The sequence below is a fragment of the Triturus cristatus genome, chromosome 1_2 (assembly GCF_964204655.1).
Source record: "Triturus cristatus chromosome 1_2, aTriCri1.1, whole genome shotgun sequence".
NCBI classification, from domain to species: domain Eukaryota; kingdom Metazoa; phylum Chordata; class Amphibia; order Caudata; family Salamandridae; genus Triturus; species Triturus cristatus.
Genome location: NC_140580.1, coordinates 13,677,287 through 13,695,910, shown reverse-complemented (window position 1 = coordinate 13,695,910; position 18,624 = coordinate 13,677,287). Strand labels below are relative to the sequence as shown.

At 43.0% G+C, this 18,624-nt stretch overlaps 1 protein-coding gene across 1 annotated transcript; it reads left to right on the top strand.

Annotated features, from left to right (window-relative positions):
• Positions 1-333: 333 nt before the first annotated feature.
• LOC146866642 (uncharacterized) lies at positions 334-16,720 on the top strand. The gene is made up of 2 exons (XM_085600100.1): positions 334-648; positions 14,179-16,720. Exon 2 carries the CDS (start codon positions 14,305-14,307, stop codon positions 15,373-15,375), a length of 1,071 nt encoding a protein of 356 aa, XP_085456226.1. The 5' UTR covers positions 334-648; positions 14,179-14,304; the 3' UTR covers positions 15,376-16,720.
• The last annotated feature ends 1,904 nt before the right edge of the window (positions 16,721-18,624 follow it).

Here is an 18,624-nt window from a genome sequence, read left to right as displayed (position 1 = left end):
AGAGTATAGCCTCTTTACCATTATTTTAATTGGCTCTCTTGTATCCTTCCACTGTGCACGTTTAGGAAACCAATTTTTAGGGCTCGGGCTAGGTAGCGCATGCGCTGTCTTCTCGAGAGATGCTGTATACACTATAGTGGGGGAAGCTCCACCTACTTTCCGCCCATCTTTTTAATTGGCTTTCTTCATAAATTCTGTTTTGTGATTGGTGTTTGGGTTGTTAGTCCCGCCTCCTGACGCCTATGTCGTCATTTTGCTCCTTTCAAGGCTATCAGCCCCTTTACTTGAACAGTATCTGCTTCCCTGTGTTTCGCCCCCACCCCCCTCCCGCAGTTCGCAGTTTTTTCGCCCTCACCTCGACTCCTGTTCGTGCTTTTTTAAATGTCGAAGCTGCCATTTGTAATGCATTACGTCTCGCGTAAATGCGAGTCGTATTTGCATTGCAAATGCTTTTTAAAAAATAGTGTGCAGCCACTAGCACGCCCACCTCCCAAAACGTAGTCGCAAAGACCGGAAGTCAGGCGTCTCGCACCGTAGTGTGAGCGAGGCTCCCATGCACCGAGGAGAGTCCCGCACACCGGCCAGAGGAAGACTGAGCTTCCCCAATTGCACCAACGCCACAGAGGGGGATTGGAGCCTCGCAGTCTGGTGAGTAGGGCCGGTTTTTGCACATTGTTGGTGCATTCGCTTCTCCGGAGCTCAGAGACCAGCCAGCGTATACAACAAGGGTTGCCCTGACCTGACACGCTAAATTCCTTCCAAAAGTTGGTGAAAAGCATTAGCGTGTTCCATTTACTTTTAAATAAAGTTTCTTTTGTCCAGATTTAGATTAGAGTAGCAGTAGCTGTGATTTCATAAAAGCCACGGTTGAAAAAAATACCTCTTCTCATGCTGCTTCCATGCTATTTATACAGACTTTCCATTTTCCATTACCAGAGCCTCTTTTTCTCTTAATGGGGCGATGCTGTTTGGCAGTGAAAACACTAACCATTCATTTCAGTGTTTGTCATGCTTTGCAATTAGCTGAACCCACTGGCACACGTAAAAAGTCCATTACAAATGCAACGCGTATTCCATATATTGATATGCTATCAAGTTAATGCAAACAGTGTAAAACATATTATTGTATTCAACCCTACGTGTGACCTCTTCCCGGCACAAATTAAGGTGCCGGGTTACTCCACACTAAGGGTGTTTCTGTGTAGATAAATCATCCACGCAAATATTTTCCTCTCAAATTATTCCTAAATGAAATGCACTAAATAACTTGATGTGTTTTTATAGAGAAATATGCAAATGACTGTGTAATCACAATACTGCAGCAAACAAGATAAGTGTAAGAACGATCACCTAAACATCTAATTAGTTCCTGCTTGCAGTCAGATTTTTGCCCGGAGCTTCTAATTGCCGCCTAACATTTTAATGAAGGTTTCAGTGCAGCATAAATAATGCTGGCAGCCTAAAATAATATCCATTCCTTTTGTTCCTTGCTGATAAGCAAAGTATTTTTGTGCTGAAGGTAGCACACACCTGCTAGGGAAGATAGGATAATACCTTCTCTGTTATAAATCTCAAATGCTTCGAGCTTGCTGCGGTGACGTTAACTTATCATTTCAGATGAAAAAATATTTCAGATCTACAGTCGGCGCAGAATGCTGGTAATTAAGATGTGTTCCAAGGGGGCAGGAGTGTGCACGTTTTAAATGCTCGCATGTTATCGATGGTCAGGTGGTACACAAGCTGCCTGGCGCCTAAATACTGCCCATACTGTTCTTATAGTAAGATGTAGGTTTTTGGCACCTGGTCTGAATGCACGCTTTATTCATAAATTCTGTTTTATGATTGGTGTTTGGCTTGTTAGTCCCGCCTCATGAGGTAAATAACAACTGTTAATGTTTTTCAGTTTCATAATCACCCATGGATCGGAATCTCTGTGCAAACACAACCATGATCCAGTTATTTAGAGGGCATTGTGTTCAACAAGAAAAAGTAGTTTTAATGGCTGCTCAATTTTTTTTATTTTGACATATGCATGTTGCGCATACATTTACATCGAGCGAAGATACATGGGAGATTTATTGCGTAGATAATCTTTGTGAAACACAGATGATAGCTGCTTACCTGAAATCAAAGCATGCTTCTACCTCTCTCTCTCCTAACTTGCCTTGACATCTTGAAATTAATAAAGTAGCGGCGCGTCTTCGGCAACTAATGCAAACAGGAGAATGTTAAAAATGTGTTCCTTCAGGGCATAGCACCGAACTACTCAAAAGAAATGAACTGTTTTCACAGTATGTCAATAGGTCTCGCATTTACGCGAGTTTGAGCTATTGACATTGTAAATGACAATGCCTTTTATTATTGTTTTTGATTTTAAAACCTAAATAAAAGGCATTGCCATTTACAATGCCAATAGCTTAAACTCGCGTAAATCGGAGACCTATTGCATTGCAAATGCTTGTTTATTTTTATTTTATGCTTTAAATGGAGTTTTACTGTCCTGTACTGAGTACTGGCATTTTTTTTATGTTGAGAGGGAGAGTGCCTGCACTCATCAAAGAAAAATGTAATACTTTTAATTGGAGAGTACCGGCACTTCTCAGAAACAAGCAACTTCTATTTTTCCATTTCAAGCACTGTTTTACGCTGTCCATGAGAGAGGGCACGTTTGGTTGCTCTCTCCCACGTGCAATGCCCCCCCCCCCCCCCCCCCCCGCAAAATACTTGTGCCTTGCTCTGTGCTGCTCTCCAATCCGCCTAGTTTTGCTGTAAAAGTAAATAATGGGTTCATTTTTGACAGAATATGACTAAAGAACAGACTTTAAGGGTTGCTTTTGTCTTGTATCTCTTATATCCTGCATTCCACATATTGCACAAAAGCTCAGGACTTGGTACACAAAGGTTTTTATGACCATTGGCAGGGGACAGCTGCTACACTCAGCTGGCGATCAGGTAGAACCTGTAAGTAGCATGACTGAAAAGGAGATGTCTCTTCTCCTCAAAGCCCATAAATATCACCATGGGCTACTGCAGTGGACCAAAATACTTGATCCTCTTTAATTTCTGAGTCCTGTGAAAAGCAAATTAGGCTTCGGTAATCATTTTCCTTTACACGTCCTTATTCTGTTCCGAGCTGCCTGAGTGTAAAATTTGAATATAATATAAACATAACGTGTATTTGTAAAGTGCGGGTTCACCCAAGGTTATCTTGCTGCTGAATAACAGATGTTTATGCAAAACAATGAAGATTAATAATACCAAATTCAGTTTGAACTTTTGAGAAACTTTTAATACTTTTAGGTCGAGCATTCGAGACCTCTTGTATATACTTTAGTATATACTCATATGTGTATGTACTTTGTGGGCTCTGGAGATCAACCCTAGGACATGTCTGCTTCTGCTTAGGGACTTTTTTTCTGTTCAACTGCCTCTATTTAACTGTCTTGATAGAAAACGACCATCAGAGTTCACTAAAATATCAGAATCACTTTAGCATTCTCTAGATTCCAGTCATAGAAATTGTCTTCCATGAGCACACATAGACAATAATATTTTTTTTAAGTCTTGTATTTTCAGGGATATCACCACAGAAGGCCCTCGTTTTATATTAAAACCAGAGCTTTGAACTATCTCATTTCCCGCTGGAAGGCAATATTTCTCTGCATGTATTCCCATACCTGGCGTGTCACGCAGTTTGGTGCTTACTTTCCCTCCATGTTTAAGAACAGTAGATGTTTCAGAACCCAGGCTAATTTGCTGCATAGCTAAATACATATAAGGTCCCAAAGGCAAGACCCATTGAATTGCAAATGCTTGTTTGTTCCCTTTCCAGTTGTGAATGTAAATATCTGGAGCGTGTTTGCAATTTAAAGGTGTACATCAGCTTGCACAGAGGTCTAGCTTTTGACCTAGAGTAATCACAGCAACGTGTTCATAGACACATTCATGTTTTCACACAACATTCTAACATGTACTAGGTATTTGGTGACTTGTTAGTTTATTATGACTTCATTCACTTTTTTTTTTCTTTTACTGGAGGAGTAGATTAAGAGATTATCTACATATACTCGCTATTAGTAAACATCACCATTGCATTTTATATATAGTTCTCCTTGAGAAGGAGACTAGTGTATCGTAGCAGGTGAAATTTACAGTCATCTGAAATTGTGCAGTGAAATGAATGATTTATCAATCATTTGCTGCTTTTGTTGACGAAACAGTTTTGTCATTCTAAATTCCATTTCTTAGTTCCATTTTGTAGTTGTGTTGCCGCCTGGGCGGCCTCCGCCATACCACCAGCGGGGCCCGAGAGGCCTCGACAATGCATCAGAGCCCCTGCTTTCCCCAAGAGCCCAAATTGTGCCATAGGGACACACAGCATGTCTGAAAAAGGAAAGAAACCTCCACCCTCCATATGGCGCACTTTACGACTGGTTTCTCAGCACTGAAGATGTTACCGCTCGGCAGTACTACTACCTTTCTCAACATTTCGCAAGACCTGGCTCTTCGGATGACCACGGAGCTCGCCGCACTCCCCCTCCTCAGCGTCTTAAGACCCTCACGGGTGAGTAGCGCACTTTATAAACCTCTAATTGATTGAAAGGCTGAATGGCCCAATAGGGATTCAACTCACAACGTTCATGTTACCCCCAGGTTTGCTCTGTGTGAGCATTATTAGCCCACCGAGCTGTTTTAGAGCGACAACTGACCACGGGGGACTCCATTTTCCATGCCCCCCCTCAGCAGTCACCAACCACAAAGTTGCGGCGTCCTCTTGCCCACCAAGTGCCCAAAACTGGCCGACTCAGATACAACAAAGGGCTGACACACTGAAGTGGAGCAGGTCGGACCACCCTAACACGCACCTGAACAAATCACCGATGCCACTCCCTGAGGCCTCCTCGTCGCAACCCCAATCAAAGACCTTTAGGCACTGCTGCCCCTTACCGAACCTCGTTGCTGCGTCCAAACCTCCTTTACTGACAATTGCCACCGGACTGCCTAGGATGCTGGGTAGGGACATCCTCGCCAATGTGAAGGTATTCAAACCTTCCAGGAATCTCCCCTTGAAAGTTGATCGGGGTGCACCGCCCCAGCTTCCAAAAGTGACCTGTGCTGGGGTGACGGTGCGCTTATAAACCCACATTGTCCCCTCCTGGCAGGCAGCAGCATCCCCCCATTGGGGGGTTCAAAACATCACCTGGCCACATATTGGCCAGGTACCTTGGCACCACCTTTGGTTCACAATTTGTCCCAGGGAGGGGTAGAATCCTCCTTTGTTGTTGGGCGCACTGAAGCAGACCAAACCAGTTTTTCCGGGTCCCCGGTAGCTGTTATGGCGTTGGCCAGTGAGGCACCCTTCGGGGGCAGCCTCTGCTAAATCACCCCTAAGGCAGGTCCTAGGGGCTGATAGGGCAGGGTGCATGGTATTTAAGTATTAAATGTGGGTTTAAATGTTACATTCTACAAAAATGTATTGAATCCTAAATTAAATTCATCCCCACCGGTACTGTGTGACAAATAGATGTGTTCAGACGCCAGCAGGGCAAATACTGGGAAGCTTGTTTTGTGTGAGCTGGATCTATACAATATACTTTGCATCTGGACACGCCAATGTGGCATTCAGTACCAGAGGCAAGCACGCACGGATTGATTCCATTAGGATTTAATACAAGTTTTTTTTTAAAATAACACATTTGTTTAACAAAGACAATCATGTGATAACCATTGTAATTATGAAATTATAGCACATACTGAAATTTTGAGTTTCGCATACATCATGACCATACTTTTTGGGAAATATTTTTTCTATGTTTACTAGTTTTCTTTTTAAAGGTGATTGGGCACACCATTTGCTCTATCAGTATGACGAAGGCCCTAAGGGGTTGATATGCGTGTAGATAAAAAGTTTGAAACTGATGGAGTGTTTAGTGTGGGTTTCACTCACTTGTGTCTTCAGTTTGCACGTTTATTGGATATATATATATATATATATATATATATATATATATACACATACACACACACACACACAATACACATACACACACACACACACACACACATATATATGTATATCTTCAAAATAACTCGGCAAAATCCCCACCTGAGTATCCACGGCACAGAGGGAGTCCACAGCAGTTCACTTAAGGTACTTTTTTATTCCTTTAACACCATGTGCAAAACAAAAAGGACGGTCGACGCGTTTCGGCAGATGCCTTCAACTGGACCAACACACACACATATATATTCACTGAAAAAACCATAGGTTTCAGGGGTGTTCTAGTTAGCTGGACTTTTCACTCGTACAAAACCATTGAAATTCCCCCGTTATAGTTATCTAACTATAACTCGCGCGCCCGCAATGCACTGCTGATGACGTCACATATTACATCACTCATGGTCAGTGACATCACTCATGACATCACTGACATTAGCTGAACTAACTATAACGGGGGAATTTTGTACGAGTGAAAAGTCCAGCTAACTATAACACCCCTGAAACCTATGGTTTTTTCAGTGAATTTCTGAGGTTTTTTAAATGCTAATTCCTAACTATAACGTGCCTGAAACCTATGGTTTTTTCAGTGAATTTCAAAGGTTTTTTAAATGCTAATTTCTAACTATGCCTACAGAGATAGGACATGTGAAGAAAGAAGAAAAAATGCACAGAAAGAAAAAAAAAAGTGCAGAAAGAAGCAACAGAAGTCCTCAAAGACGAAGAAAAGTGCAGGAAGAAGGATAACGTGCAGAAAGAACAAAAAGAAGAGCAGAAAGAAGCCTTGTTGCAAAATCATCCTGTAACCTCAAATTTTTCAGACGGATACTGGTGGTAACTGAGTCTGACTAACCAGTGCTAGAGCCAGTGCTATGTTAAAAGACACTTAGAATACAGTAAAAACACCTACATACACTAGGGAACATTATGCGTTGGGGTCCCCCTGTGATTAGCATGACCACCTCTGTAAGCCCCTAGTATATAATAGGGCAGGGAAACTACCCCTTAAAACAGGCTACAGGGCGTTTTTGCACACGTTAACTCAGGCCCCGTCCCCTCCCTTCACCACTGTGTAAACACGCCCTGTGTCCGTTTTTAGTTGGGAGATTAAGTTCATTTGAATCCTGAGGGTCCCTAGGGTCCAACTAGCCCACTAGGTACCTCCAGTAAGTGCCACAGAGCTGCGTTGCAGAGAGGTGTAAAAAGTGGCACGGCCTGGACCACTTCTCTGCAATGCAGCTCAGTGGCGCTTACTGGAAGCACTTGGTGGGCTAGTTAGCCCCCAGGGGCCCTCAGTATTGAAGGGAAATTATATCCCCAATTTAAAACGTGCCATAGTGCGGTTTGCACACGTCACCTCAGGCCCCGTCCCCTCCCTTCACCACTGTGTAAACGCACCCTGTGGCTGTTCTAAGTTGAGAGATTAAGTCCCCTTGAATCCTAAGAGTCGCTAGGGTCAAACTAGACCACTAGGTACCTCCAGTAAGCGCCACAGAGCTGCGTTGCAGAGAGGTGTAAAAAGGGGCTTGGCCTCAGAACACCTGTCTGCAGCGCAGCTCCCTGGCGCATACTGGAGATGCCTGTTGGGCTAGTTGGCCCTCAGGGACCCTCAGTATTGAAGAGGAATTAATTCCCCAACTTACAACTCGCCAGGGGGCGCGTTTGCAGAGTGCTGCAAGGAGGGGGCATGGCCTCCGGCACGATGCCAGTCTTTTATTTATTTTAATTTTTTAAGAAGGGGGGCTGTGGGGTTCCCCTTCTTACTCTAATTTATTGGCCCTGATGACCCCATCCCCCAGGGCCTGTCTCCTAATTATATTTTTTTGACCCCAATCCCCAGGGCCGGCCACTGTTTTTTATTATTTTAAAAAAATATATATTTATAGACACACCTAGGACATGCTGGACAAACCGTACGTACCTATCACCATGACGATTTGCGTGATATTCATTAAAAGGCGACTATGCATACAATGAATCCACGTGGAATGTATTTACACCACTAGTGAAGCTCTGACATGTCTGATGCCCTACCGTGCCTAATCCCGGTAGACACCCTTGTCGTTTATTTATACAAACATGGGTAGCTATTGACGGGCACATTTAATACACATGCACACCAAGCCATTCAAAGGGGATTCGACAAAAATTCGACCAAAACTTTGCAGGAAACCCCCCTCACGGTTAATAAAACACACATCCACTGCCGGATGTGTAATACTTTTTATTTTACTCTCTGGAAAGGGGACGAACATCACTTGAGTCACAGCGCGCTCCTGGCAGAGCCCAATGCTGTGTTACACCCACCATTGCCTGCCGAGTGCCACACACCTCTGTGTTGTATTCCACTAGCTAGTGCATATGCTATAACACTCTCTAGCCCATGTGCACTGTAACACCACCCCGTGAATATGTCATGCCACACTTGTCTTCGCACGGGTTATTTTGCCCCATCTAACGTGCCTTCCTCGATGCCTATGTTATAACGCACAGTGCTATGCCATACATATTAAAATCTGGGATCCATATCTTTGTCACAGTGCATATGCAACGTTACACTCCCCAGCACATATTTTATATTACAACTTTAGAGACTAGTTAGGTTACACAACACTGCCCTGTGCATATTACACTCCAAGGCGCATATCGCATAGCACGTGCTAGTGCCTGTGCTATCTCGCGCTCTCCAATGAATCTGTCATTGCGCACAATGTATTGCATATTATATTTCACGCCCGGTTCATCTTATATCACACTTTTTGGTGCATAGTTTATACCATACACTATATCTAGTTTTCATTTTCAATCGTGCTCTCAGGACTATGTTCTATATAACACTGTGTTCACCTACCCTTTTCACAGGCATTACATTTTGCGATAGGGGGTGGAGGGTCAGGGGGTGTTTCTGCCAAGTGAGCCCAGAGTCACAGTCAGAAACGTCCTCTTCTTCCTGAATAAAAGTGAGATTATGCTGCATACTTGTTCATATTTTAAGTAGTTCGCACAGACACACGTTTTAAAAACAATAAAGTTCCTAATACCCGCCTTCTCTGAAAAGTTAGCTTGCTGCCCCATCCCCCTCCTCCCTATCCTCTGTTGTGTGAATCCATGGACTAGCCTCCTCCCTCCTGCCATGCATGGTCTGATGTGCTGCCACTGCCCTCAATTTAGTATGATGTACCAGTCCACTCCTCCTGCCCTCCATTGCCCAATTCTATGCCCCATCATTGACCTCCTGCTTAGCCTCTGTGTTTAGCTTGCTGCCCCTATTCTCCTTCCCCCTGCCCTCCGATGTATTTGTGCATGCCCCTGCTCCATCCTTTTTGCCCACCATGTTCCATGGACCTGCCACTCCTATCTACTCTGAGTGTTTTGTTGAGCTGCCCCTCCCCTCCCACCTGCTTAGCATTGTCAGATGACTGTAACCTGTCCCTGCCACCTCCACCCTGCCTGTCCACATGCTATGCCCCTATCCTCTTCCTCCTGTCCTACATGGTCCATTGTACTGCCACACCCTTCTGCCCTCCCTGGTCTGTTGTGCTGCAACTGCTCCTCCTGCCTGCCCCGTGCGGTCTGTTGTGAGGCCCCTTCCCCTGAACTTTCTTGTCTGTGCAAAGGTCCTGACCCTCCCTTCTATCCTCCATCGTCCTTTGTGCATGCCCTTGCACCCTCCTTCTTACCCATCATAGCCATTGTGCTGCCAATAACCCTCCCGCTTGCCATGCATGGTCTTCTGTGCTGCCATGGCCCCTCCCACCTTCCCTGTGTGGTCAGTTAGCTGCCCCTGACCCCCTCCCACCTTCCCTCCATGGTCTGTGTGTATGCCATCACAGTCTCACTGTTGCTCTTCATGGTGTGCCTTGCTTCTAGTGCCCATCCTGCCTGACCTCCATGGCTATCTTGCTGCTCCTGCCCTGCCCCCTTGCCCCCAGCCCTCTGTTTACATGTGCAGACCCCTACTCCCTCCCTCCTGGCTTGTCTGTTCCATTGTAATGCCCCTGATCCGTCCCTCCTGCCCTTTATGGTCTGTTATGCTGCAGCTTTCTCTCCTGTCTGTCCATTATGGTCAGCTAGCTACCATTGCCTCTTGCCCCTCAGTTCTCTGTTGTCCATGTGCATGGTCCTGTCCCCTCCCTCTTGCTTTCTATGGATTGTTGTGCTGCACTCCCGTCCCGCATGCCCTGTGTGGTGTATTGTGCTGCTGCAAACCCTGATGCCTGCCCTGCAAGGTCAGTTTGGTGCACCTCTCCATGTCCCTCCTGTCCTCTGTTATCCAAGTCCATGTCCCTACCCCATTTCCTTCCATGGTCCAATGTACCATACTAGCGAACATTTTGAACTTGGTAAGAGGGAGATTTTGAAAAAAAACTGGGGTATTGATTTTCCCCTTTGAGTTACATTGAAAAAGAGGAGATTGTAGACAGGAGACAGATCAAATAAAGCCCATTGAGCTTAAAAACATTGGACGTTTCCTGGCTGAATCGGGTCTGTTGTCATGTATGGTTGTACTACCATTGCCTCTTCCTTCTGCCCACAATGGTCGATTACATTGCCACAGCCTCTCTTGCAAGTCCTGTATTGTTTTATTTGTTGCCCCTGCCCCCCTTTCCACTGCCCTCCATAGTCTGTTGTGCTTCCACCGCCCTCCCTGCCTGCTCAGTGTGGTTAAATTGCTGCCTTTGCACCCTCCTACCTGCCTTCAATTTTCAGAGTCTGTGCCCCTGGCCTCTGCCTCTCAACAGTATCCCAATGAATAACTAGATTGCTAACATTCTATATTTATTACAAAAGTGTGGAACGCCTGACGTCATCTTTATGTAATCAAAACTGTAATACCTAGAAATTACATATATGAGAGGGTCTTATTGGCATCAAAATTATGGTTAGTGCTCTAAAAGACTAAAATAAGGATATATTTTCTGAGTTTTCAAATAGCGACAAAGCACTTTTAAATTATTTGTTATCTTTGTTTTTTTATCCAGTTGACCACTTGATTAAATGTTGCACTTAGGGGAGAGGATGTGGTGTTACTTCCAGAACTGCAGACTTTGCAACTGGGGAACCAGGTTGGAGTTTCTGCTTCAGCTCGACATTCTGTGATTCTGGTCAAATCACTTAGTCTCCCCATGTCTACAACCAAAATGAATTTGTTCTTGTGTGATGTAACCAATGCTCATGTAAAGCACTCCAATACCTGACAAGTCTGCACTATATAAAACTGCAAAAACACAAAATAATAAGTGTTTTGCACACTTCTGTCATTGGGCTATATTTGGGCTACATCTGGGTGATTTTGGGCTACTTTTGGGCTCTTTTGTCTCCGGTGGCCATCTTGGGAGATTTATTTGTTATGAAGTTTCCTAATTTCCTCGTACTGCAGTCTCCTCAGTAGGAAATGCTTTCAGTTTTTTACTTTGATTCCATCATGAAGGTATTAAGATATGTCGCACATTTGCCATAAATTCTGAATGTTAGCACTCTAGTTGCTCATTAGATCACTGTAGTAAAACTACTGTTCACCATGGAAGTCTGCTCCTGGTATTAAAAGTGCATGTTTCAGTCTGCATGTCAGAATTTTTTAATGAAATAGAAGAGGATTTGAGAAGTCACTCAAACTGTGCCCTCATTTTCTTTCTTCAGCATTAATCATAATTTCTATGGCAAAATGAACCCCCTCATTGTGTTCCTTTTTAAATTAAATGTTTTAAGTGTTACCAGTTTATTCCAATCAAGATGGCTTCAGGTGTGCCATACTTTCGTCATAATGAAGACAGTAAGCGCTCTAGTTGTTTTTAAGAACACTCTGGGACATTCTGTCATTGGGCTATACTTGGGCTACATCTGGGTGAAATTTGGGCTACATTTGGGCTCTTTTGTCTCTGGTGGCCATCTTAGGAGACCTATTTGTTATGAAGTTTCCTAATTTCCTCATTTACTGCAGTCTCCTCAGTAGGAAATACTTTCAGTTTTTTACTTTGATTCCATCAAGAAGGCATTCAGATGTGTCCCACATTTGCCATAAATTCAGAATGTTAGCACTCTTTTTGCTCATTAGATCACTGTAGTAAAGCTACTGCTCACCAGGGAAAACTGCTGCTGGTATTGAAAGTGCATGTTTCAGTCTGCATGTCAGAATTTTTTATTGAAATAGAAGAGGATTTGAGAAGTCACTCAAAATGTGCCATAATTTTTCTTTCTGCAGAACCAATCATACTTTTTATGGAAAAATGAACCCCCTCATTTTGTTCCTTTTTAAATTAAATGTTTTAAGAGTTACCACTTTAATCCAAGCAAGATGGCTTCAGGTGTGCCATACGTTTATCATAAGTAGGACTGTTAGCACTCTAGTAGTTCTTTGGAACACTCTGGGAAGCTGCAGTGGAACACAAAGGAATCAACTGACAGTCTCTGCCCTTGTTGGATGTACATGTTTTACTGAGCATGTCAGACTTCATTCTCACATGACTGAGAAAGATAATGTGAATTTACAGAAAATAAGCTCTCAGTTTAGCTTATAGATCACCTTCCAAACCTCTGTGGGAAAAGCATGAGAAAATATTTTTCTCTCAATCATGATATCCCAGCAGAAGGCGTTTTCACATGGTGAAATCACCTTAGAACATACCACAATTCCTAAAATGAGTATGGTACCATCAACAAATGATTTATAATGTAACTAAAGTCTTAAAACCTTCTATTAACTGCAATGCTTTATAATGAGGTGCTATCATGTATATTGGTCCCAAGATGGCTGCCAACACTTCTTGGATGAAGTGCTGACAGCCAATCAGATCTCAGGATGAGATGTGTGGTTAGGCTCCGCCCACATATATATATATGATTTTACTTTTGATTTTCTCAGGAACTACTGAACAGATTGACACCAGACCTGCAAAAGGCACTTCCCTGACCTGAGGACTACCTCTTTGCCAAATTTCAAGTAATTCTGTTCAGCCGTTCGGGCTGTACCTTCGACTAAAGGTCCATATGGAAAATTGCATGGGGAAAACGTGTTTTGGGACCCCCCTTTTTTCTCAGCCCCCGCTTGATGAATCCCCCCGAGACTTTCAGGGTAGGAGCGGAGAGCCCAACCTATTTTGAAAATTTCGCGAGGATTCGTCAACCGGCGCCAAAGTTATTCCAAATAGAATGTTGCGGATTTCCTATGGAAACACGGTCCTAACTATAACTATCTACTGGCGCCAGTGTATATATATATATATATATCTCCACCCAAAAGGTTCCTTTTTGCCGGTTCCTCGCAGCGCTCGTCGTGGGTGCGTTGCCCCGCGGTTGAACCTTACCGCTATTAATTTGCACAACAATCCTCCTGGAGGGGAGGAAAAACGGGCCGCACTCCCAAGGTATCAGTTGCAAACTCTTTATTACTTTACATCAGGGCCGTAGCAGAGCTAGATCTACGCGTTTCGATGCCGCCTGGCACCTTGCTCACGATCAACTCGCTCTCGGACAAAAGTCTCATTTAAAAAGCAAACCACTTGCTATTACGTCACTTCCTCTTAGTTTCCAGGCTCAGTGGCTCATGGTCGTTGTAGTTTGTCAGCGATGTTTTTCTGAAACGAAGGGTGTCTTTGTGTTTCTTCTATCGAATTGTGATGGCTCAGATGTCCTTTTCAGTTAAGAAGGGTTAATGAAGTTACTCATTTCATATGTGTTTGTGCTTCCCCAGATTAGATTCTTCTCTCGGCTTGATGGTGATATATTGTCTCGTTTCGTGCGGGAAAGGGGTTCCCTGCACATATGGATTGTGTTTTTGTTTGCCATTTTCTTCATAAAGTTATTCTGTTGTTTTTTTTCCCTCTCTCCTGTATCTTTCCATTTTTTTCTGTTCTTTATCGCTTTGTTTGTTGATTTTTACCAAATCTTTGCATTGAGTTTATCTTTTAATTGTGAGGGTAATGAGATAATGTTTGTCCTTATTCTGCTTTGTTACTTATCTCACTTCCGTGTTCACCGAATAACTGGCATTTCACAATGATTGATTTCTTGTTATTGTGTATTGCACGTCATTTGTACATGACAATCGTTCCACTTCTGTATCTTTTGTTGAACTTCTGTTGATTTGGGGTCTTTTTATTGGGGGTCGTAAAACACTCTTCATTAGTGTGTTGCCATATTTCATGATTTTTCATTTGTTTCTTTTCAAATTCTTATTTTAGAGATGAATGTATAGCTCCTCAGATTGATTCAGGCCATGGAGCACAAACAATGAACAAGCAGTAAACAAAATCGTCAGCTGGAAGAGATACATCGACGATCTGCTTATAATCTGGGATGGCACAGCGATGGAATTCCAAGAGTATTTCAATTTAATTAACAACTCTACAAATGACTTAAAATTTACTTACACCATCAGCAAAGAGAGGGTCATCTTCTTGGATACGGAAATATATATCAGCAACAATGAGATCCATACCACGCTGCACAGAAAAATAACAGCAACGAATGCTACCCTAGAGGCAACCAGTTTCCATCAAAGCTCCCTGATCTCCAGCATCCCATACGGGGAATTCCTCAGAATCCGTAGGATCTGCAGTGAAGAAACGGAATGGCAAACCCACAGCGAGAGAACAGTGAAACGTTTCAGGAGGAGACAATACAATCCTGGTATAATAGCCCGCTGTTTAAAAAGAACCAACGAGAAAACTCGAGTGGAATGCCTGGCAGCAAAGCAAACAAACAACAAGGAGACACAAGAACCAATAAGGATGATCATGGACTTTTCGCAAGAAAGTACACAAGTCACAAAAATATTGAGGAAAAATTGGAAGATACTGCAACTGGACAACACGGTTAAAGAGAGAGTGGGAAAACATCCCACGGTAACTTACAGAAGAGCTAAAAATCTGAAGGACCATCTGATCCACAGCCACTTCAAAGCCAAAAAGAAAGCACCAACGTGGTTAAAGACCAAAGGATTTGTCAAATGCCATTCGTGCAAGATGTGCCAAATAGCGAAACCAACTAAAGAGGTGAAATTGGCTAACAACAAAACCTGGGAAATTCGCCAACTCATCACCTGCAAGACGCAATACACAATTTATGTGATGGAATGCCCATGCCCACTCAGGTATGTGGGGAGCACAATCTGCGAATTAAAAAAGAGAATCATGGAGCACGTCAGGGCGACCATCCACAAGGACAGATCCAACGCAGTATCTAAACATATGGAACAGAAACATCAAGGAGACTGGAAAAAATTGAAATTCTTTGGAATCGAGACTATTCCAAAAAGAGAACGCGGAGGAGATCGTGAGAAAATGTTGCGCCAGAAGGAGTCGCGCTACATCATCAACCTGCGAACTCTCACTCCCCATGGCCTGAATCAATCTGAGGAGCTATACATTCATCTCTAAAATAAGAATTTGAAAAGAAACAAATGAAAAATCATGAAATATGGCAACACACTAATGAAGAGTGTTTTACGACCCCCAATAAAAAGACCCCATATCAACAGAAGTTCAACAAAAGATACAGAAGTGGAACGATTGTCATGTACAAATGACGTGCAATACACAATAACAAGAAATCAATCATTGTGAAATGCCAGTTATTCGGTGAACACGGAAGTGAGATAAGTAACAAAGCAGAATAAGGACAAACATTATCTCATTACCCTCACAATTAAAAGATAAACTCAATGCAAAGATTTGGTAAAAATCAACAAACAAAGCGATAAAGAACAGAAAAAAATGGAAAGATACAGGAGAGAGGAAAAAAAACAACAGAATAACTTTATGAAGAAAATGGCAAACAAAAACACAATCCATATGTGCAGGGAACCCCTTTCCCGCACGAAACGAGACAATATATCACCATCAAGCCGAGAGAAGAATCTAATCTGGGGAAGCACAAACACATATGAAATGAGTAACTTCATTAACCCTTCTTAACTGAAAAGGACATCTGAGCCATCACAATTCGATAGAAGAAACACAAAGACACCCTTCGTTTCAGAAAAACATCGCTGACAAACTACAACGACCATGAGCCACTGAGCCTGGAAACTAACAGGAAGTGACGTAATAGCAAGTGGTTTGCTTTTTAAATGAGACTTTTGTCCGAGAGCGAGTTGATCGTGAGCAAGGTGCCAGGCGGCATCGAAACGCGTAGATCTAGCTCTGCTACGGCCCTGATGTAAAGTAATAAAGAGTTTGCAACTGATACCTTGGGAGTGCGGCCTGTTTTTCCTCCCCTCCAGGAGGATTGTTGTGCAAAATATATATATATATATATAATTTTTATTTTTTTTCCAAAGTTCAAAGATACGTGCGCTCTCAGGCCAGTAAACGACACATCCAGGTTGTAATAGTGACCAGGTTTATTCCATAACGCGTTTCGACTGCGTCCGCAGCCTTGCTCACATGAAACCGTGCAGTAACAAACTTAATACGACTATTTACACCGGACACAACTTATTCCGGGCAGTGGAGTCAAAATAGGACTGTGTGAAAGACAGCGTCCGCCATCTTGGAAAGGTCAGCAAATGTAAACATAAGTGAAAACATAAATGCAGTTTTGATGCAAAGTTACGAAGTGCATGCAAAAGAAAAGACCAGCAGTGCAATTGAATAAATAAACATCCCATACTCGTCCGCGTATTCGATGTGGATCACAAATACACAATTACAGAAGACACGATTGTCTGTAAAGTGCCTGAGTGTCTCGCGCAGTGAAATTAAAGTAAAATAAACTGTGTTAGATGTCTAGCTGCATGCGTGGTTATTCTGTATCCTAAGATATGAAGAACGCCTGGCATGTGCGAGTGCTCTGTAAAGTAACGATAATACAGAATTGCTGCAAGGTAAAGGCTGTGAATAGCCAGTGAATCTAGCGCCATGGTTTAATAGAGCAATGTTTATCTAGAGCATTGCTGGTAAAGGCGTATAGTGGACACAACGCATATATGGTGTTATGGTCACTGCGGAGAAAAGCATGTGGAATGGATGACTGTGCTTATAACGTAATGTTTGACTCGGCAGGACCTAAATGTCTAACCGTTATGCTTCCTAAACAAAATGCACAGATCATCCTATTCATGACACATAGTAATGATATATATATGCATAAGGGTACAGGCATAGTGCTCGTGATGTTTGTGACAACCTGTCTACTGAAAACCAGATTACAGAAGATTATCAGAAAGTGTAAAACAAATTGCCCTGGGCCAATAAATAACCGAAACACACTTATCCTGTTACTCTCTGTGCCCATCTAAAGGTGTCCAGTCGTATTGGAAGTGCCCCATTTCTCTTTGTGAAAGTGATGAAGTGACTCCGAAGAAAAGGTTAGGCGACCTGTGTAGTGGGTAGGTACCTTCCTTCTCTCCTGATAGAAAAACATGATATAAACAATTAAATGAGAAGTCAGAAAAACATCCAAAAAACACGAGAGAGTATATCCAGGGTTACAGTATACGGGCTTCAAAGACAAGGGATGAATCTGCATTCACAGATCAGAACAAAATGTGCAAAATTACTCTTTTAAATGTATCGAAAGTTCCTCGTCTTGATTCATACCCCCAGGAGCCTTAGTTTGGAGATCAACAATGTATTTGGACTCTCTCTGTCTTAGTTTGAGTGTCCTATTGCCGCCTCTGTGATCTGTCCGGACTTGTTCCAAAATATAATATTTAAGTAGAGAGGAGTCAGAGTAGTGTTTCTCTTGGAAATGTCTGGCCACAGGGTATTTGGGGTCTCTGTTGGTATGGGCCGCTTGTGTTCAAGTATCCTTTTCTTGGCCATAAGGGTGGTACTGCCTATATAATATAGGCCGCATGGACATTCTATCACATATATGACAAATGTGGTGCTGCATGTAAGGAACTGGGTTATTGCTCTGTGATTAAAACCTTGTTCGTATGTTTTGCGAAAGGTGCTGGCAGAGCATGCTTTGCAGTGACCGCATGGGTAGAACCCATTGAGGTTCTGGATACCGCTATCTTGTGTCAATGGGATATCACTGTGTACTAGTATGTCCCTTAGGTTTCTTCCTCGCCTGTAGGTGATATTGGGTCTGTTCTTGAGAGTGTGGCCTATGCTGTTATCATTCTTAAGTGCGTTCCAATTTTTTGAAAGAATATGTCTGATGCTATCAGATTCCGTATTATAGGTCATGATCACCCTAGTCTCTGCATCTCCAGTTCCCTCCATCTCAGTAGTATCATCTCTAAGTATGTCTTTCCTGTCCACAGATTCTGCTCTACAGATCGCTTTCTTGAGGACCCATGTAGGGTAGCCTCGGAGCTTAAATCTCTCAATCATCTCTGCACTTTCTTTGTTAAAAGCTTCACTGCTGCTGCAATTCCTTTTTGCCCTCAGCAGTTTACCGAAAGGAATACTCCATTTAAGGGTATCAGGATGGCTGCTGAGGGCATGTAGGATGCTGTTGCCTGCTGTGGTTTTGCGGAATAGAGAGGTGTGTAACGTGGTGGATCTGACCTCAACCTTCACATCTAAATATTCAACCATGTTGTCGCTGTTGTTCCCTGAAAGGTGTATGTTGCGGTCATTTTTATTAAGTTCTTCAATAAATTCCTGGGCCTCTGTGTGACTGCCTTTCCATATAATGAAAAGGTCGTCGATGTATCTGAGCCAAAGTTCTAC

What these genes read in the sequence shown, in the direction of transcription:
- LOC146866642 (XM_085600100.1), top strand. Translation starts at nt 14,305, where the DNA reads ATGGAATTCCAAGAGTATTTCAATTTAATTAACAACTCTACAAATGAC.